Genomic DNA, 23,159 nt, shown 5'->3' with positions numbered 1-23,159 from the left:
TCTCTCTCTCCATCCTTTTTGGACAGGGTGGGAGTGGGGTTTATTAGGCCTATGGGCCATAGGCTATAGTAATCAAACAAAATGTTATCCAGCCAGCCTCAAATCTTCTCGAGGTTGTCCGCAAGCCCAACTGTTCATCTGCTTACAGGCAGAGGTGAGCCTTTAAAAAAAAAAAGAAAAAAGAATCAAGCAGTTTTAGCCTTTTTTTACTCAATGCTTTTGTAGTACATGATTTAAATGAGTTATTTTATATACACAACAAAATCTCACAATATTTTCACACTAAACAAAAGTGCCAACGTACCATAAATCAAAATAAAATAAACTTAAACCCACCACAACTCAAAATTAGGTTGTTGTGATATCTTATTGTGCCTCTAATACTTAAAGAGTGTATCAAATCACATATTACATCCTTCAGTTGTTAAAGCTCTCCAAGCTAGTTCGTGAGCAACATAATTATCATCCATTCTTATGTGAAATCTTTAACCCATTAATTTGAAAAAACCAAATTAATTCAACTTAACTCAAAGTGTTGGGTTGGTTTTATTTATCTTTATTTTAATTATTTTGAAAATTTGAAAATTATTTTAATAAATTTACAAAATTTTAATATAATTTAGGGACAATGATGTAAATTGCAATAATTTTTAATGTTTAGATAGTTGATGAAGTCTACTTCTGAAAAAAAGAAAAAGAAAAGAATAGTTCTTAAAATTTTTATCAAACATAAAACATTTAAGGCCCAATTCATCAACATAACCAGCCCATTTGGACTGGGTTGGTTTCTACATTGGAATTCTCAGCCCATAGTGGTAACCCATGCACACAGCTACCTAGTCATCAATGCTTCTACAATCCTCAGACACGTGTCCAAGTTCAATATGCTCTTTAATGGCTTCCATTCCCAGCTTCTCTCGTTCTCTTGCTGAGTGTCTCATTTTACAGGTATTTTCTTCACACTACTCACTACACTGCCATTTATATATGAACTATGAGCTTGACGATTTTGATTCCAAATATGATTTATGTGTATACTAGAAACTATATAATCCTATTTCTGTGTCTGAAAATTCCCATTTTACATTTGATCAGATTCATAGTTTTCATATTTGTCTGTTTCTTTTTCTTTCCCTTGATTTTAACAAACAAGTTAGCGCTAAAAATGTTATCTTTTGCATTGTAATATGACCCTTTACTACCAATCAAACAGAGTGGTAATTTTTGAAGTCATTACCTTGCTATTGCTTGATTGCTGGGAGTTTGTTTTAGCTACCATTTTGGCATAAACACATCAGTTTCCTAAAAAATAGAATAAATTAGCTTCTGGGTCTGATTTAAAATGCTGTGTAGATATATATGTAGGTGTGTATGCATGTATGAATGAGTGTTTGTAGGTGTTTCTGTATGTGGGTATGCAAGCGCACCGTGTGTTTGAGGAAAGTCCTCTATGGATATTGTGTGATTGGAAGACACAAGATGGTGGCTGATGTAACCCCAATACTTTTTTATGGATCTTCCATTATTTGTCTTTCACGTGTTTCAGTGATCCTAAGCTTGCATGGTATTTTTTGACATTGACAATAGGATGTTTGAAAGCTTAGTGCTCACATTGTTTGTCTGGCACACTGAGGCTATAGGTTTACAATAAGTCTAGATAATAAAATTCACAATTGCTGAGGTGACAGCCTGGGAAGTTTTGATTGGTTTACGATAAAAGTGACACTAGTGGTTATTCATGTGAAATGATATTGCACTAAACATTATCTGCCACCTCCGATGTTGTAAAAGAAATTTGAAAATTTTTTATGTCGGTAGCACTGTTGATAGATTTATTGTCTAATTTTAGATAGGATGTATTCTGTGCTTGCATTTTAGCATAGTACATGTTGCCTGTGTTTTTTCATTGATGCCCCTGTACATACAACTATCCATATTAAGTGCAATATAAAAAGTCCAGAAGTAATTTTATTTATTTACACATGTTGTCCCTTATAATTTCCTCAATGGTCTCCACCTCCCATTAAGTTGATGCATGGTTGTTTCCAGGGGAACATGTTGGGAGTCTAGTGCATTGTTTCTTGAAGATGCTCTTAGGTCTTTCTTTCTTTTTTTATTGTCTCTGAACCTCAGAATTTGGTAGATGCACAAACTACTAGCCAAAACATGTGCAATCCCCTTCCATCATTTCTGTACCCATGCATGAAAAAGTGGTTGTCTCAAGTTAAGAAAAAAGTTTCCAGTTTCTTTTTTCTACCCCAATTCATATACAAATGAGATGCGATCAAGGTTTAATTATTTTCCCTTGATTGATGCATCTTTAGCCATGAACCTATGGGTTTTGAGTCTTTGTAAAAATCTTTGACTTGCGTATAAATTCTTAACAAGATTGCCAGAAGTCTTTCTGTTTTTCCTTCATTTGTTCCAAATTTTATTTTGGTTAGCAATTCTTTTAAACTGTATTTTTACTGGATTCCTCATTATTAGGATGTCTTAAGTGCATGAAGAGAAATTATTTCTGAAAGTCATAATATCCGAGTACTACATGTAGAACAATTTTGTGTCTATCTTCTTCTTCTTTTATGTGATTGGAAATGCGACTTGATACTTTGCATTACCTACATTAGCAATTTCTATTTGAATTTGTGACCATACTCATAAGTTACTCTTTTGTTTTTAACTCTTGCATGTGCATATACTGATATGATAACCACTTTGTATAGTTTTTTCTTCTCCTATCATATTCGTCTCCTTTCTTATAATCATTTTGAAAGTGAGAAGTAAGATGTCTCTTCACTTTGCTTAGAAACATGCTTCTGTTTCTTGTGTTCCTCAAAATATAGTTTTGGTTGTTTTTGTTTTAAGTTTTACGAATAAATACTGTTTTATGTTGCCCGTGAGTATAGAAAGTTCATAAATTCCTTTTCTTGTTGTTCAGAAAGCATATCCAATTGCAAACTTAACGAGAAGATGCTATGGGAGCCTCTAGCAGTCCAAAGCTTTCTGGAATGCAGAAGCAAGTACTTAGTCTATATAGAGGGTTTTTGAGGGCAGCTCGTTCCAAATCTGCTGAAGATCGACATAAGATTGAATCAATTGTGTCAGGTGAGTTCCGCCGTAATTCCAAGCAGGTAGATCGGAAAAATTTCCTCTACATTGAGTACTTACTTCGCCGTGGTCAGAAACAGCTAGATCAACTCAAGAGCCCTGATACTGTTGGGTTGTCATCATTAAATGTCAGTGTGTCCGAAACCGTAGATCCTAAGCCTTGAACTAAGACATTTATTCAAGTATTGTTCTGTTTTGAAGCTGAAATTTGTTTTGTTCATTAGTTAAATGGTTATCTGATAAAAGAAATATGATATCCATATCCTGCTCCCAAATTCTTACTATTAGTAAATTAAGATATGATACACTGCTTTGACACTTGGGTCAGGATCTCTCTTTCAAATAATTATAATTAGTACTGGGAACCACTTCCCCACATCCACATAAATTGTCATTTGGCCATAAAACATAAACCATGCATTAAGAGATTCTTTTATGGGTGTATCTTGTTTGGGGAAAATTATTAGATAGTCCGGGGCCAATGCTCCCTCCTCTCACTTGAGGGATGGCTCCACATGTGAGTCCCACCATGGGCCCACTCATATGAGAGGAGGGAGTAATGCTCTCGGAGTATGTAAGTATTCCCTTTAGTTTGGTGTTTAACTGTTTATTAGTGCTTTGAAATGACCCAAAGTCTTGAGTTATGAGAGCAGAATGTGGGCCTTTATTCGGATGGCAAAGAAACTTCCTTTGTATAAAGGAGGTACCATCAATTTACTCTAGATTTTTAACTTTCACTTTTATACTAAATAGAAGGGAATCCTAGGCTCCGCCTCCTAGCCCTCCCCAAAAACTTATTCATGTCCCTTATTTTTTGGATTCAAATCCACAACTTGTTGCCCATTCATCCATGCGTGAGCTTTGAATATGTTCATTTTTAACAAATCATTGCTTATGTAACAATTTCCCTTTGTTTCCCCCTCTACCTTTTTTTTTTTTGGTATTTGTTTTCCAGACTCAAATCCTCACAAGGGTTGAGGCTGTCCACCAGCCCAACAGTTCGTGGGCCTTGAGGAATGCTTACTAAATCTTTTTGCTATTACAGTTTCTGTCCAATTTTGCTATCATTACCTTGGGAAGATCATACATACTCCTAATTCTTCCTGAGAATAGGTTATTACTGTGGTTAATTATTAGGTAATACATTACCTACTACCCTTTTGGCACACAGACATGTCATATGGTCGATTTTTTTCTTCACCATTGCCCTTGTTTTGAGGGAATTTATGTGTCATATAGGCCTTACCCAACTATTGTAGACAAGAATTAACTCTATTCCACCATTAGAGTAAGCCTGAAAGGGTCAATTTATGCTTGTGTTAAACATCAACACATAACACATGCATGAACACCTTGATTCTTTTCAGGAACCTTAAGTTTAATTCCCATAACCAAATACATTCAACAATGGAAAGAAGGATTTGAATCTAGTTCTCTTAAAAAAGGAGAAGAGCTAATACGTCGACATACAAAAGTTCTTAATTTATTTGGCTCTCATATACTTTCAGTGCACCATGCGCAGATATAATGTTTAAAGTGCACAGTTTTATGTAGTCCATTACATAAAGCTGATGTAATTTAAAATGCGTGAAACTGGTGCAACGCATTTGGTAATACTTGTGGCAGCAACTTCGCACGGCAGCAACTTCGTGCGAAGTTGCTGCCACAAGTGTTACCAAAAAAAACGAAGTTGCTGCCACTAGTCATTACTTTTTAAAGGTCAAAAAACGCCTAACAAACCTGAGTTAAAAACTTGAAATATGTTTTTTCGGGCTGAAGAAAAGAACTATCAAAACTTTTATTTTATTATTCCACCGATTAAAAGCACTTTGTGGTTATCATTTTCCACGGTCGATCTTTATCGGCCCAATATTTTTAAAAAGTGTTTCGTTAACGGCAACTTTTAACTTTTTTTTTTTCTTTTTTACAATTTTTTTTTAAACTTTAATGTCATATTTTTCAATGTAAAATCAACTTTATAAAGAGAAAAAATATTAAAATATCTAAAATGATTAGTATTATACATTTTCATTTATTTAAGCATGCTCGTTAACATTTGTCTTAAAAAAAAAAAAAAAAAAGGAAAAGAAAAGAAAAGGAAAGGAAAGAGAGCGACTTTGTCTTTCGCGGCCTTTATTTATGGACATCAAACACTTTTTCTGAGCTCTTGGTCCTGGATCTCATTCATTTCTTCACCACAAACACTGCAGATATCAAGAACAAGAAAGAAAGAGAGATCCAAGAGAACAATGGAAGGTGAGATATACAATTTCATAAAGGTATGGCTCTCAGTCTTCGTATGTCTTTCTTATTGCTATACAATTAGTAAGAAAGTCTCCAAAGGTCTTTCAAGACTCCTCTGTGTTCTCCCAATTGTTTGCCTCTTTCTCTTCCTTCCTCTTGACCTCCATTCCATTCATCTTGGAGGCACAACTGCCTTTTTCATAGCTTGGCTTGCCAATTTCAAGCTCTTGCTCTTTGCTTTTGGTAAAGGCCCTTTGTGTTCTGACCCATCAATCTCTCTTGGACGCTTTGTTGCTCTTGCTTGCCTTCCCATCAAGATCCAACAAAACACACCCTCAAAACCCCAAAACACCTCAAGTAAGGTAAACCCTTTTCCACTAGAGTCACAACATGGCCATAGTAAAGAAAACCCACCTCAAAAACCAATAGAGAAACTCAAAAATCAACCAATGGCACATCTAAATGGCCAAAACAAAGAAAACCCAACTTCCAAAAAGACCCAAGAAGGTCATATCTCCCTTCCTAATTATGCAGTAAAGGGTGTTCTTTTGGCCATTTTGGCATGTTTATATGACTATAGTGACCATATGCACCCAAAAGTCCTATTGGTCCTCTATTGCTTTCACATATACCTTCTCCTCGAGTTCATCTTAGCCATTGTAGCAACCCTGGCTCGAGTCCTACTAGGAATGGAGCTCGAACCACAGTTCAACGAGCCATACCTCTCCACTTCACTACAAGACTTCTGGGGTAAAAGATGGAACCTCATGGTCACCAACATGCTACGCATCACCGTATACAATCCCACCCGACATGCTCTTGTGACACGTGGCATCAACAAAAAGTGGGCCCCACTCATTGCTGTCTTTGCCACATTTGTTGTTTCGGGGTTCATGCACGAGCTTATTTTCTATTACTTGGGGCGCATGAGTCCCACATGGGAGGTCACTTGGTTCTTCCTTTTACACGGTTTGTGTTTGGTAGTTGAGCTTGTCTTGAAGACGGAGGTTTTTACCGGTGGGTGGCGGTTGCCACGGCTGATTTCGGGGCCTTTGGCAATTGGATTTGTGTTCATTACTTCGTTTTGGCTGTTTTTTCCTCCGTTCCTCCGGTTTAAGGCTGATGTTCGAGCTTTCGAAGAGTATGCAGTATTAGGCGGGTTTTTGAAAAATGTTACTCGTACATCAATTTAGGGTATGCTTGGAACGAAAGGAAAAAGAGAAGATATTAAAGAGTTTTATGTATCTAATACATGTAATATACCTCTTATTTAAGGTATATTTGGAATACAAAAAGTGGTAACAATGATTTTTACTTGGCTTGACATAAATATCTACTACATTGTATCTCATAGGCATAGCATGTGAATTACATATGGTTGCGCTATATATATATATTGTGACAGTGATGTTATATATATTGAATTTTCAAGCTTAGGAAGGTAAGGTTGGGTTTAAGCTATGCAGAGTGGTATCATAATTATTTTGTCCTACGTTTGAAAGTAGGAAAAATGTTGTTGATACTTAACTCCTTGTTATGGTCACTTTGTACTCACGAGTCATGAATGATAGTTGTATTTTCTTCTCAAAGAAAAAGTTTGTGGATGGTATATTTCGGAAAATGTTAGTTAGAATGGTATAATTTATTTTGACTAGAATATAATAATAGTAGGTGGCGTCCTCTGCTATAGAAATTGATAAAACCGGTGGTGGTAGAATTACTAATTAATCATTTACACCTTTTTTTTTATGACAAACCGATACAATTAAAAGCAGGAATATTTTTGTGTCTTTTTTGATACCTTTTCTTGTCAATCTAGGGAAGGTCTAATATTTATAAGTTCCAACTGGCCAGCTTTAATTTATTGTAATAAAATTTCTCTTATTATATGAAAAATATGTCACTCAGGTATCAATAATAAGATTTGTAAGTTAGTTACTAGTTATTTCCGATGGGAATGGGGAAATGTGAGCAGTGGTGATAAATACAAAGAAAAAAAAGTTAACTGATGTCTTAAGATATTAGTTTAGGCAACATTTTTAGGAAAATTTTATGAGAAAAGAAAAAAATAATTAATTATTTTAACAATTTTTCATAAAAGTGCATGTTAATTGGTTTATTAATAAATACTATAAAGTATCCTTTAGCAAGATCCAAATAAAAATTGGGAAATGCTAACGAAAGGAAAAAAAAAAAAGAAAAAAGAAAAAAGAATGTTTTGACAATTTTTTTTTTTCATTTCTCATAAAAGTGGTGTTAAAACTTTCTTAAAATGAATTGTTAACCAATGCCCTAAGAGTACTCATTAGCATGACCCATAAAAATTAGTAAAGTGGAAAAATTATTCAACATCTCATCTCACCTAAAACCTAAAAGTTGTTCAAAAACTCAAAATCAAATACCAAAACTTTTTTTTTTTTTAATTTTTTTTTTCTGCTATAAAAAAGTTTGTCTCTACTCTCTAGTAAATCTTTTCATTTTCTAATCCTAAAGGTTGTCAAAGTCAAGTATCGAGACTTGTCTCTCGTGTTTAAACAATACCCTCCTTTATGATCCGTTTGGATTGAGGGAGAGGGAGGGGGAATAGAGTAGAGTAGAGTAGATTTAGTAGAAAATTAGCTTATTTTTAGCCAATTTTACTCTACTCCCTTTCATTTCCCCTCCTTCCTCCCTCCATCCAAACAAGCCATTAATTTCTTGGTCTTATTGAATGATACAGATCATTCACTTCTTGAAAACAAAAATAGTCTGTGTGATCGTTTCTAAGTTTACTTGAGACAAGCTGTTCATTGAAAACCAAGGGCCATTGTAGTTAATGTTGAATATTGAAGGTGAACCAATTCCATCACTACAACTGGTCCAGTCTTCTTTCCACAGGTTTTAGGTGTCTATGTTATATGCTTACAATATTGCTTCCACAATTAAATCCCAATTAAAAATCCAATAAATCCTTTTTTGGCCCCGGAGATCACGGTTGAAGTTGATAGATATCCCGTGAAACATCTATATGCAACTATGCCTCCTCTCTTCTAGTGTATTTAAAAAAAAAAAAGTCTCTAACGTGGATTCATCAATTACACAACATGTGATGTCAATAAGTAACATCATGTGTACCATCAGGCTTTAATAGAGTTATCATCGTGATCACAATACATTCGTTGAAAAACCACTACTTGAATTGCTCAACTCTTACCAAGTATCATGTGAAGCAATACACTCCTACTACATAGAAAACCCAACATCCAAAAAAACTCAAGAAGGACATATCTCCCTTCTTAATTATGCAGTAAAGGGTGTTCTTTGGCCATTTTGGCTCTTTTATATGACTATAGTGACCGTATGTACCCAAAAGTCCTATTGATTCTCTATTGCTTTCACATATACTTTATCCTCGAGTTCATCCTAGCCATTGTGGCAACCTTGGCTCAAGTCCTACTAGGAATGGAGCTTGAGCCACAATTCAATGAGCCATACCTCTCCACTTCACTACAAGACACTTGGGGTAGAAGATGGAACCTCATGGTCACCAATATGCTCCGTATCATTGTATACAATTCCACCCAACATGCCCTTGTGACACATGGCATCAACAAAAAGTGGGCCCCACTCATTGTTGTCTTTGCCACGTTTGTTGTGTCAGGGTTTATGCATGAGCTTATTTTCTACCTCTTGGGGAGCGTGAGTCCCACGTGGGAGGTCACTTGGTTCTTCCTCTTACATGGTTTGTGTTTGGTTGTTGAGTTTGTCTTGAAGACGGTGGTTTTTACTGGCGGGTGGTGGTTGCCATGACTGATTTCGGGGCCTTTGGCAATTGAATTTGTGTTCATTACCTCATTTTGGCTGTTTTTCCCACCATTCCTCCAGTTTAAGGCTGATGTTCGGGCTTTTGAAGAGTATGTAGTATTAGGCGAGTTTTTGAAGAATGCTACTAAGCGCATTTTTTAAGGATATGTTTGGAATGAAATGAGAAAAGAATTATGTAATGTACCTCTTATTTAAGGTATATTTGGAATACAAGAAGTAGGACAAATGATTTTTATTTAGCTTGACATAGATATCTACTACATCTGTACCTCTTAAGCATAATATGCTCTTAAGCATAATATGATGTTTATATATTGTAAAAGAGATGTTACGTATATTGAATTTATCAATTTAGCATATACTACCTTTTTTGGAAGTGAAGAGGGACCAAAATATATTATATTTTCAAACATAGGGGTTAAAGAATAGGGTTAAGCTATTTAGAGGGGTGTCATATTTTGACCTACATTTGATAGTAGGAAAAATGTTGTTGCTACACAACTTCTCGTTATGGTCATTTTGTACTCATAAGTCATGAGTGATAATTGTACTTTCTTCTCAAAGAAAAAGTCTGCGGACTGTATATTTCGGAAAATGTAAGTTAGAATGGTGAAATCTATAATAATAGTAGGTGACGTCTTTTGATAGAAAATGATAAAACCTGTGGTGGTAGAATTACTAATTAATCATTTATACCTTCTCTTGATGACAAAACGATACAATTAAAAGCAGGAATATTTCTGGGTTTTTTTTCCTTAATATACCTTTTCTTGTCAATCCAAGGAAGGTCAATTATAAGTTACAAGTACAACTGGCCAGCTTTAATTTATATTTATTGTAATAAAATTTCTTTTATTATATGAAAATATGTCACTCAGGCATTTAGAAAAAAAAAAAAAAGTCACTCAGGTATCAATAATATGATTTTTAAGTCAATTACTAAGGTTATTTCCAATGAGAATTGGGAAATGTGAGCAGCCGTGTAACACACAAAGAGAAAAGTTAACAAAAATCTAAAAGCTATTTGTTTTGGAAATAATTTTAAAAACTTTTTTTTAAGGGAAAAATAATTTAAAAATTATTATAGAAAAAGAAAAAAAAAGTAATTAATTTTTTTAATATCTTCCATAAAAGTGGATATTAAATGGTCTATTAGCAAATGTTTTAAGGGGACTAGTCTCAAATAAAAATTAGTAAAGTGGAAAAATTTTTAACATCTCATCTTATCTCGCATTTTCTTTTTTGAGAAAATTTCAACCGTTCGCTCTTGATGATAACTTTATATCATCAAATCAAGACATCAATCGGTTTTTAGTGTAGACGGGAATTAAATATTAAATCTTTTATTCAATTATTAGAGACTTTACCAGTTAAATGTTGGTCAAAAACTCAAAATCGAGTACCTAATGTTTTTTCCTCAGCTAAGAAAGTTTGTCTAGCAAATCTTTTCATTTTCTGACCCTGAAGGCTCTCGTGTTTAAACAGTACCCTTTTTTTTATTATAATTTCTTGGTCTTATTGAATGATACAGATCATTGACTTCTTGAAAACAAATATATTTTGTGTTATTATTTCTAAGTTTACTTGAGACAAGTCGTTTATTGAAAGAGTACCAGGGGCCACACGTTGTGTAGTTATGTTGAATACTGAAGGTGAACGGGCGAATCAGATCATTCATAAGTTTTAGGGGTCAAAATTGGTTTGGGTACAGTGCACAAACCTATCATAACGATGATATGCGACTATTTTGAAGGTGACAGGTTCGGTGCATTAAACCGTCACAATGGTGATGTCATGACGGGTCTCTCAATCTATATATATATATATATTATATGCTTACAAAATTGCTTATTTTACAATTAAATCCCATAAAAATCCATTAAATCTTCTTTGGCCCCCATAAATCTCCTGTGAATCACATCTGTATCCAGCTTCTCTTTTGGTTGGCAGCATGTTCGAGATGCATGAATTATATATGAATTCTTAATCTTTCTGATAATAATCAACGTTATGAGCCACTTTCAGATTACCATTCTATTTAGCATGCTGCTTCTTCTACGTGCAATCAACGACAACGGCTAATTTTTTTTCTTCAAAATAACTAATATATATTATTGAGGAGAACTTTACTTAGATTAGTTGTAAGTTGCAGAGTTACCAGAGCATACTTTACAACAATCCTCGTCAAATTCCTGTAGACAATTGATCTTATATATCCGTCATAACTAAATACTGGATAATCCAAGAGCTTTTCATCTTAATGGCGTAAGCAGTTTTCCTCTTTATAATATATTTTATTTCATAATAAAATTTTGAGTAAAATACATTTTAAATTCCCATAGTCGAAGGTGGTTTCAAATTAAATCTCAAACTTTTGTAGACGTTCTACATAAAATCATAGACTTTAGAAAACGTTCAATTCAAATTATGAATCCATTATGCATGATGTCATCAATGGAAAATACTAAAAACAAACAATATTGTGTGGATTGAATTAAAACAATATTGTGTTGACAACTTGACATATCCATAACATTATTTTGTTTAAGCATTTTTCATTCACGGCATCACAGATAAATGAGTTAATAGTTTGAACTTTGAATTGAAGCATTTTTTATAGTCTAGAGTCTCTAGACTTTAATTTGAAATTTCTGAAAAAGCTAAATTTAATTTCCTCTTGTAAACTATGGGATTCAATTAATATAATTTACCCTAAAATTTTGACCCCCTTATCAGAAGTAGCATGTAGATGGTGAATCTGGATAGTCTGCAACCATGTTGGATTGTTTTATATATATTTTTTATCAAACACTTTATTCAGCTGCCTATTTTCATTTCAAGTTGTTAGAGGGCAGGTGACCTTAAACAGAAAGATTAGCTCTTTAATCAGTCAGCATGGAAAAGACAACAATTAAAAACCAACTTGATAAGAATCTGTTAAACTGTTTGACTAAAGCTTATAAGGATCAACTTTTAGTTTATATATACATTTTTTTTTTTTTTAAAGGTTACTTAAAAACTTTCAATAAGCTGTTCCCAAATGGAGAAAATTTTTTCTAGGAGAACCTTTTTTTTTTTTAAGGAAAACTAATAAGTCCTTTAGTTTTGGAATTTTTTTTTTTTTTTTAAAGAGTTTCAACCTATGACGTCTGTTTCTAATGATATATAGCTTTTTATCGTTAGACCAAGACATCAATCGGCTTTTGGTGTATGCGAGGATTATCTTTTATTTAACCATTAGCCATTGCCAGTTAAGTTAATTAAAATTTAGTTTCAGTTTTCACGATATGTCATTTTCAGTTTTGACAAAAATGGAACTAGCAAGATACATGCTATGAACTCTGAAACTAACATTCAATGCTTTGACTAAAATTGAGCAGCTGAGAATATGGGAAAACAACTTGATAGGTGGTATCTCAACATTATTTTCACATTTATGTAATAAGAGTGTGATATATGAATAAAATACTTTTTAGAGCCAGTTTAAGTCCAGGCACTAACACTTTGAAAAAATCTCCCTAAGTCAGAGATTTACTTTGCTATGGGCTCACCCGTCGTGATCAGTGATTAGTGGACTAAAAGATTTGAGAAAACAAGGTGAGAAACCCAAAAAAAAAAAAAAAAAAACCAGTAAAACATGTCAATTGTACATCTAGTTCAAAGTTTATACTTCATATGAGGTATGTATGACAGATGACCATTGGATCATTCATTTTTTGTTGTTTCTGCACTACAATACAAAAAGTACTTTGCTCTTTTCTCTCATTATTGAGTAATAGGTAGATGGTGCATTTTAGTGGTTCACAACTAGACATGGCCAGTCCCTATTTCAATACAAAGAGCATCAAATAAACATACAATTATTTAGTGCCACAGGTTGTCAACAATGAGTAAGTGTGACTTCAAATTTTACAACATAATTAGAGGAATAAATATAATTATTTTTTTAAGAGAATTTCAATTTATGGTGTCCGTTCTTGATGATAGTTCTTTATTATCAGACCAAGATATCAATCAGTTTTTGATATAGGCGGAAATTGAACCTCAAATCTCTTATTTAATGGTCAAAGATTTTACCAGTTGAGCTAATTGAAACCCAAATAAATTTTTTTTTTTAAATGTTCAACCATGGACTTTTAATTTTTTCCCCCTGAAGAGTACCTCTTTATTGAAGAAGAGAACAACAAAAACCTGGAGTGGGCTTCCAGCCCAGACCAGTTACAAAAAAGAGCCCACTGGCCGAAAGCATGCATGAGCAACCACATTACAAGCTCTCAGACACAAAAGAATAGAAAACATCAAGAAAGTCCCTACTACAATTTCTTATATATCATCTATAATATATATATTTTTTAATACAAGATATAATTTTTACTCTATCCTAATCTAAGTGTATATGTGTGTGAAACTCCCTTCTGGAGACTTGAATCTCAGCCCTTGCTCCTCACATCCTACAAGCATTTATACTTGTGAAGTGACCACCGCACCAAAGGTGTGCGATGGTTCATCTATAATGTTATTAGATTGATATAGAATTAGTACTGCATTAAAACATTCACACCAGTTTATTCAAAAATTTCAGTCTATTTTAGTGTAAAAACTTATTTTTTATATTTTACATAATCACTTGTAAAAAACATCTGCGTCAAATTATCTATTTTACATTACATTTAATTAAAATATTATTTCTTTATCAATTTTTTACTATTCTCTCAAATCATCTATTTCTCTTTTTGTGTATGAGTAAAGAAAGTATTAAAAAATAGATATGTACGTGAACACTAACCTTGTATATTACAATATAAATTTACATAATTTTAACTTAACTTATGTTAGTGATTTTTGAATTTAAATGTGCTAAATTTAGCTCTTATATTGTATATTGACTGATGTGAGTACTCTAATGCCCATGAATTACAAGGTGGAGAAATTGTAAGGCAAATTGCGTGAATTTCAAATGGGAAATGTAAAAAGACATTTCAAATGACTCATGTATCAATCATATAATTGACCAAACAAAAATGGCTATATGAAATTAGCGTTGAATTTGGACTTATTTATTTATTTATTTTAAAATTTGGTAAGAAAGGGTTGTTGAGTGTTGTAGGCCAGACGATAACGTTTTGGGGTGGGCCTATTCAATGCTTTTATTTGCAGACCACATTGTCTGCGTTTATGTATTTGTACTATTAAATTATTAATTAGTTAGTTTTTTTAAATATAAAAATAATATTAAAAGATGTTTTTTGGTCATTTACAATTATTAGCAAAAAAAAAAAAAAAAAAAAACGAAAATGCCTTGTTTTTGGATCAATACTAATGCAAAATATTTCTGAAGTGGACTAAAGGGACTATAGAAGGGACGAATTGAATGAATTTAAAAGTTAAATAATTGAATTGAATGAAGGTAAAGTTAAAGGATAAATTGAATTTTAGACAAAGTTAAATGGTTCAATTTATAAATTAACTTATTTAAAATGTCTATATTTGTGTAGACCATGAAGCTGATGCAACTCTTTTGGGTCTAAGTTTTATTTGTAAGTTTTCTCAACAAAAAAAAAAAATTATTTGTAAGATGCTCTGTGCTCCTGAAGTTGTTATCGCATGAGTTATGACTTCTTTTATTAAGGTAAAAAAAGGAAGGGAAAAAAGGAGAAAATTATTAGTTTACATTTAACTGTTTACATAAGACTTACATTGCAGACTAAACAAATGTGTACAACATTGTACACATTTGCATTAACAATGTACAACATTGTATAATATTCAAGTAAATTTGTAAAATTTTCATGAATAGTAAATGTAAACCAATAAATGTCAAAAAAAGAAAAGAAAAAAAAAGGGGGCAAAGCCTAACATCTCCCTAAGTTGATAACAGGAGCTGACTAGAGGTCTGCCTTTATCTCAATATCAGACAAAGTTGAATGATGTAACTGGGCTAGTGACACTGGCCTAGCCTTTGGGCTATGGCAATTATGGCTCTAAAGGAATATTTTTGGTCTTTAGACAAGAATTTAGTTTGCTTTTACCCATCTTATACACAAAACCTTACACAGATAAACAAAGTGGAAGAATTTGACTGATGCCCATCTTTTGTGTATAACTATTTTGTTTGTGATCTAATGAAAATAGAAACCCTTAGGTAATGTCCTACGTATATCTAATCTTGTATGAATGCTCTCTCTTAAATATTAATAATACCCCTTTTCAAAAGGGAAAAAAAGAATTTCAATAAATTATGTTTTGCTAATCTTGTATGATCTCATAAATATTAATAATAACAAGTTTTCTCCCTTTATTTTATGCTCATTGTTTTACATTTTCAATTTTTATTAATTGGCCCACCACCGTATATTCTTAGTGCGACGATCACTTTACAAGTATAAGTGTTTATAGGGTGTGGGAGACAAGGACCAGGGTTCAAGTCTCCAAGAGGAAGCTTCACGTATATATACACTTAGATTAGGTTAGAGTAGAATTTCTATCTTGTATAAAAAAAAAAAAAAAATTAATTGGCTCAAAACATATAAATATATATATATATATATATATATATATAAATATATATATATTTTTTAAATTTTTAAAAGAGAGAGCATCCTTTCCTTTCAATAAGCCGCCTTCATTAAACATTTTTTTGTGTAGCTCTTGGTCTTGGATCTCATATTCATTTCTTCACCACAAACATTACAAAGATCGAGAACAAGCAGAAAAAGAGATACAAGAGAACAATGGAAGGTGAGATAAACAATTTCATAAAGGTATGGCTCTCAATCTTGGTAAGTCTTTCTTATTGCTATGCAATTAGCAAGATTGTCTCCAAAGGTCTTTCAAGACTCCTTTGTGTTCTCCCAATTGTTTTCCTCTTTATCTTTCTTCCTCTTGACCTCCATTCCATTCATCTTAGAAGCACAACTGCTTTTTTCATTGTTTGGCTTGCTAATTTCAAGCTCTTACTCTTTGCTCTTGGTAGAGGCCCTTTGTGTTCTGACCCTTCAATCTCTCTTGGATGCTTTGTTGCTCTTGCTTGCCTTCCCATCAAGATCCAACAAAATACACCCCCAAAAAAGATAAACCCTCTCCATTAAAGTCTCATCTAAATGGCCATAATAAAGAAAACCCACCTCCAAAACCAATTGAGAAACCCAAAAATCCACCAATGTCACATCTAAATGGCCAAAACAAAGAAAACCCTACTTCTAAAAAGACCTAAGAAAGGCATATCTCCCCTCTTATTTATGCCATAAAGGGTATCTTTTTTTTTTTTTTTTTTTTTTCATTTTGGCATGTTTATATGACTATAGTGACTATATGCATCCAAAAGTCATAATGCTTCTTTATTGCCTTCACACATACTTTCTCCTTGAGTTCATCCTAGCCATTGCCTCAACCCTAGCTCGAGCCCTACTAGGAATAGAGCTTGAATCACAGTTCAATGAGCCTTACCTCACCACTTCACTACAAGACTTCTAGGGTGGGAGATGGAACCTCATGGTCACCAATATCCTACGCCTTAGTGTATACAATCTCACCCGCCACATGATGACATGTGTCATCGGCCACAGGTGGGCTTAACTCTTTGTTGTCTTTGCCACATTTGTGGTGTCGAGGCTTATGCATGAGCTTATGTTCTATTACATGGGGCTCGTCAAACCTTCATAGGAGGTCACATGGTTCTTCCTCTTACATGGTTTGTGTTTGGTTGTTGAGGTTGTCATGAAGGAGGTGGTTTTGGCCGGTAGGTTTTGGTTACCTTGGCTGATTTCGAGTCCTTTGACAATTGGATTTGTGATCATTACCTCATTTTGGCTATTTTTTCCACCATTCCTCTGGTTTAAGGTTGATGAAAAGGCTTTTGAAGAGTATGTTGCATTAGGCGATTTTCTTAAGAATGTCATTCTTACATTTATTTGGGTACATACGTAACACAAAATATGGTACAATGAATTTTTATTTGCCTCGACATAGATATCTACTACATACATTTGGCACATAAAATATGTTTATGATAAGAGTAATGTTGGCAATAGGTGATGTGTCAATAACCATAAAAAGAAATTCAAATATTCATTTATTATCTTGTTGAAGTGACGCCATTGACATTTAATTATATATTAGTTTGTAATTTTTTGTTGTTATAAAACTTATAATACCTTAACATTTTCCTTTGATAATATTAACATGTGTGTTATACATAGTTCTATTGCCTGTATCTTGTATTGCGAGAGTCATGATATAGTGGAACAAACAAAGGGAAAATGTGATATTAGTGGTGTACAGTACACCAGCCAAGGCATGGGAGAATGTCGATGTGGCTGGATCTGGACTTTACACATGGAATGGTTGTGAGCAGAGGAAGAGGAAACGTTGGCTACAAAATCTTATCCTTGGCCCGTGCCAAGGCGTGACTGCCTTGGGAAGGAAGTAAGATATGCATCTAACATGGTACTCAAACACTCACAAAAGGGAGATAGTGACTTTCTAAGGTCAGCAGCTATAGGAACACCCCTTATTAGCTGAGTGCATGTTGAACCACTTCAGAGACACATATATCACCTACAGTACTTCTGATGTCCTTCTCATTGTTCAAGAGTTGTTCCCCAAGCAATGGCAGAGTCACCCACCCGCATGCCACAATGTCATGTTGGTGTATTCTCTCTCCTCTAGTCACCAAATAGTACCCCAACTATGGAAAGGTCCAAAAACTGGAAAATGATGACTTGACACCTAGTTTTGTACTTAGTCATATTCCTCAGATTATAAGAGGAACATGCAGCTGGACTTTTGAGGGTAAGAACCCAAGTAGATATTTTGAGAAGTAGAAAAGTTGAGAAGATAGGAAGGTAGAAAATAAGGTCTCTCTTTTAAGGAAGAACACCCTTATTGTACAAGAGTTACCTCTTCTTTTCATATAATACAAAGCTCAAACCGTGGTTTTTCATCCATTTTTTAGGGTTTTCCATGTACATCTTGTGTCAACTTTACCATTTTTGCAATTACTTTCTCCTTCTCTAACCTTTGTGATGTCAAAGCTTGTACCTTTGTCACTCATAAAATTTTTCATTTAGATGTACTGTTAGATAACTTATTTTATCTCTTATATAAGATCAAATCTAACTTGCACGTACAAGTGGTGGACCCAGATTAGAATTAGTAAGAACCTGCTATATTAGCAGTTTGTAAAATTGTTGTAAAATAGTTTGTGTATGTAGCATTACTTCTTGTTTTACCCTTTGTGCTTCGTTTGATATATAGAAGGAAATTTTACTCCTTGTTATGGTCATTTTTTACTCATTCATGAGTGATATTTGTATTTGTTTCTCAATAAAAAATTTTGTGGATTGTGTGTGTGTGTGTATATATATATATATATTCAAATTACAATTTCAAATTAGAGTTCCAATTTTGTACCATGTATCCTAAATTATTTATTTTTAAAGAGTTTTATTTCTTAATTTTAGAATCAAATGTGGGATCACATCATAAATATTCATCTAAGTGAGTTATTAAGTACAAAAATCAAAGAGTCTAGAATAAATGAATCGTAAAAAAAAAAGTGCATCACTATAATTAAAAAAAAAAAAATGGACAATTTACATTTTATACCTAATAATATCCTTACAAATTTTTTTAAAGAGTTAACAAAATATAAAAATGACAATCAATAGTATTTAAATTATATAGATTAGAATTATATTATGTATCTTATTGTATATTTTTAAGTGTATCCATGCATATGCATGGGGTTATAAGTTAGTATATAATAATAATAGTATTAGTAGGTGAACTTTCACCTTCGATAGAAAATGATTAAATCGGCAGTGGTAGAATTTGCCATCAATACCTTTTCTTCTTGATGACAAAATGTACAAATTAATGCCCAAAAAAAAAAAAAAAAAAATCAGGTTTCTATATATTTATTATTATTATTATTATTGTTATTATTATTTTATTTAAAATTTTTAATACCTGTTTGTTGTCAATCTAAGGAAGGCAAATTACAAGTCACAACTGGCCAGCTTTAATTTATTGTATTAAAATTTATTTTATTATGTAAAAATATAGTTCTGGCTGGATAGGTTATTTTTATTTTTATTTTTATTTGATCTTTTTTGATGATAGGATTTTGACCTTTTTTTTTTTTTTCCACCAAGTTTGTCAACTTTTCTGAAAATGATACAAAGAAGATATCTTTGTTTACAATACAAAAGAATCTTTTTTATTTTTATTTTTTTATTTTAAATGATGAAAATAGGATTTTGACTTAGTAGATAGTTATGTGGTGTGTTGTTGTCACAAAAAATTATAACAAAAAAGTGTTGTTATCACAAATAATTACCCTTATGCTAAGAAATGTTTTTTAGTGCTGCATAATACTAGGCCTATGTCCGTAAATTATAAGGAGGAGAAATTTAAAGGCAAATTGCATGACTTCCAATGGGAAATGTTTAATATATATATAAAGAAAGAAGAATTTTAAATGATCAATAATATGATTTGTAAGATAATTACTTAGATTATTTTAAGGAAACGTGAGCAGCGGTGGTAAATAAAAAATTGGTAAAGTGGGAAAATTCTTCAACATCTATATTTTAATATCTTGGTCTTATTTCGGAAAATTCCTCTTTTAATTTCTTGGTCTTATTGAATGATACAAATCATTCACTTGTTGAAAACAAAAATATTTTGTATGATTGTTTCTAAGTTTGCTTGAGACAAGTAGTTTATTGAAAACAAAAATATAATGCAGTTATGTTGAATACTGAAGGAGAACCAATTCAATCACTACAACTGGTTCGGTCTTTTTCACAGGTTTAAGTCGTCAAATTTGGTTTGGGTCAAGTTCACAAGACCTGTTATGATGAAAATGTGTGTCTTCTTTGAAGGTGACGGGTTAGGTGTATTATACCCGTCCATCACGGTGATGATATTATGACGGGTTTGTGTTTTTTGAGCAAGATTTAAGTATAGTATTTAAGTACTATTTCTTAGGTTCTCATTTTAAGATTCTGTCATGTAGATTTTTTTTCATGGGATGAAAGTGTATTTTTTAGTTAAGTAGTCACATGACTAAATTTTAAGAGGAAAATTTAAGAAATAACACCTAAGATACTGTACTTAATTAAGTTTTGTCCATGTTTTTTTTTATATGCTTACGAAATTGCTTCTCCTAAAATTAGGTCCCATAAAATATTAAAAATCCATTAAATCTTTTTTGGACCCACAAATCACGTAGAAGGTCACGGATATCCTGTGAAACATTGTAATGTATGCTTCCTCTCTTTTAGTTGGCAGCATTGTATCCTGTGAAACATTTAGAGATGCCTGAATTATATATGAATTATAAATGTTTTTAATAAATAATCAACATTATGACCCACTTTCAGATTACCATCCTAATTAGCAAGCTGCTTCATCTACTTGCAATTAACAACAATGGCAAATTGTTTTCAGAATGACTAAATCTAAACATATAATGTTTTCCTCTTTTATATTTTCTTTTATTTCATAGCAACATGTTGAGTAAAACACATTTTAAATTCTCATAGTGTGTTTCAAATTAAATCTCAAACTTTCATAGACGTTTACATTAAATCATTGACTTTAGAAAACGTTTTACATTTTTCATTCATGGCATCACTGTAAACTTTGAATTGAAACATTTTTATAAGGTAGACTTTATTTATATATATATATATATATATTTATTTATTTATAAAGAGATGGGTTCAAGTTATAATAGCTAATTGCTTTCAGAAAGAGTTACACCTGAAGTAACTCTAAAGAGTTACACATTTTTAAACCATTGGATTTAAGTAGATCGAACGGTTAAAAAAAATCCTCATTATTACAAATATTTTTATTAGAATCTCATTAATTATCCTCATTTATTATATTCTAAACCTATCTCTAAACCCAACAAACCTATCTCTGCTCTTTGGTTGCCTTTACTTTACCAAATCCCTATGTTACAGGAAAATCCTGCATAGCCCTGTGTAATTCCAGCACCATTTTGACTAAAACTACCAAAAAAGTATGATACAACTTTGGTGGCATTCCCATCAAAAAATATAACATAGCTTTGATATATAACTTAATCTATATATGCTTGTGGTCTATACATTCCAGAAGTTCATCATTATTGGTAATAATGTTTTAAATTCTTGTATAGTTTATTTTCATTTGAAAAAAGCATAGAGGCATCACTGCCATCTTGCCAAACGACGCAACGATTGGGACTACCATTTTTGGGTTTGTTGTTGTTGTTGTTGCTAAAAGATATGCAAAGGTCGACAGGGCATAAACAAATACAAGATCATCTCCTTTATTGTCATTGGTGACGGCATACTTATGATCTATTTGGATGGAGGGAGAAAGCAGGGGGAGTGAAGGGAAGTAGAGTAGAGTTAGTTTTTTTTGAAAGGAATAGAGTAGAGTTAGTTAAAAATAAGCTAATTTTGTACTAAATCTAAAAATAAGTTAATTTCGTGTTTAGCAAAGATGGCTAGAAGAGATCGAAAAAGGTTGGAATTTTGAGTGAAATCAAACAAGGTATATACTGGCTTAGTCATCAGTATGGAACATTCTAACAGTTTAATTAGAACAAAAATTGATAACTTCTTAGCTAAAGTATAGCTAGACGTGCTAAAATCTCATACGTGTCCTTATCCAATTCCATGCAATAGCTAACCAATAATGAGATTAAAAAATTAAAAGGTCACTTTTAATCTTAATCCTTGAATTAAAAATTGTTTTAATTTTTAAAAATTTTACGTTTTTTTTATCCTCAGTGATTGCACTCTCTCTCTTAACAAATAATAAATAAAAAAACCTTATAAAAAAATAAACTTAATAAATCAAAGCAACTTAGATGGACACCATTGTAAGCTCATCAGACCAATCACTCAAAAGAGTCATATCAGTGTTACTTACAGCAACATCTTACCTCTTAGAAATAAAATTTTAATTGAATAAAATTTGTCATGAGGGTTTTAGAAATATTTAGTCTCAACAATTGTTCTCTAAAACAATTGTGACTTTGGCCATATACTTCTAAAATTTTCAATACCTCAAGACAAAATACTGTTAAGAAATCAATGGTGATGGCCTAAAAGTACATAGTGCAAGAAGAAAGATGTGAGAGAGGATGAGAGGAAAAAGATGATGATGTGGAAGACAGTGGAGAGTTATTGTTGTGGTTTTTTTTTTTTTTAATAAGAAGCGTTAATGCCTAAATTACTAATTTCTAAGGAGTAATAATGACATTACTATGAGTGTTTTTTGATCCTTAGATCTAATAGTAATTAATGGTCAAAAAAATGTGTAACTCTTGTGAAGTTATACTAGGTGTAACTTGAACCCATCTCTTTTATAAATATGATAAAATTTCAACTTATAGCATCCGTTTCATAATGATTGCTTTGTCATTAGGTCAAGACACTAATTGGTTTTTGACGTAGACGGGTTCAAATCCAAAATCTCTTGTTTGATGACAAAGATTTTACCAATTGAACCAACTGTCACCCACTTTTATAGTTTAGACTTTAATTTGAAATGTCTGAAAATGCTAAATTCAATTTCTGCTAGTAGGATTTAAGTAATAGATTTACCCTAAAATTTTGACCCCCCATATTAGAAGTAGCATGCAGATGGCGAATCTGGATACACTCTGCTACCATGTTGGACTTTTTAATTAAACACTTAATTCAACTGCCCATTTTCATTTCAAGTTGTTAGAGGGCACGACCATAAACAGAAAGATTAGATTAGCTCTAAGAGGAATTAGTCAGTCAGCATGGGAAAGACAACAATTAAGAACCAACTTGATAAGAATCTGTCAATACTAAATCTGAAGAATTCTTCTAAGGGATTTATTTTTTAGGAAAACTGAAGGTGCTACTAATAAAATCAAATCGTACAGAAAGGATTGCAATTTTGGCTATGAGGCTCCAAACCAAACTGTCATGAAATAAGCCAGTTGGAGAGAAACATTTTCTATGCAA

General features: G+C 32.5%; 2 protein-coding genes and 2 pseudogenes across 4 annotated transcripts; all 4 read left to right on the top strand.

Annotated features, from left to right (window-relative positions):
* Positions 1 to 794: 794 nt before the first annotated feature.
* On the top strand, positions 795 to 3,435 carry LOC126723797 (succinate dehydrogenase assembly factor 1, mitochondrial-like). Of its 3 annotated transcripts, none has more exons than XM_050427592.1 (2): positions 795 to 948; positions 2,939 to 3,435. In XM_050427592.1, the coding sequence occupies exon 2, from the start codon at positions 2,976 to 2,978 to the stop codon at positions 3,270 to 3,272; it is 297 nt and encodes a 98-aa protein (XP_050283549.1). In that variant the 5' UTR covers positions 795 to 948; positions 2,939 to 2,975; the 3' UTR covers positions 3,273 to 3,435. The 3 variants fall into 3 exon arrangements, with proteins under 3 accessions (XP_050283549.1, XP_050283551.1, XP_050283550.1); XM_050427594.1 differs by lacking the exon at positions 795 to 948 and adding an exon at positions 1,254 to 2,097; XM_050427593.1 differs by lacking the exon at positions 795 to 948 and adding an exon at positions 2,135 to 2,289.
* A 1,778-nt stretch (positions 3,436 to 5,213) lies between these two features.
* On the top strand, positions 5,214 to 6,783 carry LOC126723796 (acyl-CoA--sterol O-acyltransferase 1-like). Its single transcript, XM_050427591.1, has one exon. It carries the CDS (start codon positions 5,358 to 5,360, stop codon positions 6,543 to 6,545), a length of 1,188 nt encoding a protein of 395 aa, XP_050283548.1. The 5' UTR covers positions 5,214 to 5,357; the 3' UTR covers positions 6,546 to 6,783.
* Positions 6,784 to 7,303: 520 nt separating this feature from the next.
* LOC126722649 (acyl-CoA--sterol O-acyltransferase 1-like) lies at positions 7,304 to 9,297 on the top strand (annotated as a pseudogene).
* A 6,590-nt stretch (positions 9,298 to 15,887) lies between these two features.
* LOC126724562 (acyl-CoA--sterol O-acyltransferase 1-like) lies at positions 15,888 to 17,112 on the top strand (annotated as a pseudogene).
* The last annotated feature ends 6,047 nt before the right edge of the window (positions 17,113 to 23,159 follow it).

The sequence above is a fragment of the Quercus robur genome, chromosome 4 (genome assembly GCF_932294415.1).
Source record: "Quercus robur chromosome 4, dhQueRobu3.1, whole genome shotgun sequence".
Lineage (NCBI taxonomy): Eukaryota > Viridiplantae > Streptophyta > Magnoliopsida > Fagales > Fagaceae > Quercus > Quercus robur.
This window is presented reverse-complemented; position numbering and strand designations above follow the sequence as displayed.

Coding starts and splice junctions, on each gene's coding strand:
- LOC126723797 (XM_050427592.1), top strand. CDS start 2,976: ATGGGAGCCTCTAGCAGTCCAAAGCTTTCTGGAATGCAGAAGCAAGTA.
- LOC126723796 (XM_050427591.1), top strand. CDS start 5,358: ATGGAAGGTGAGATATACAATTTCATAAAGGTATGGCTCTCAGTCTTC.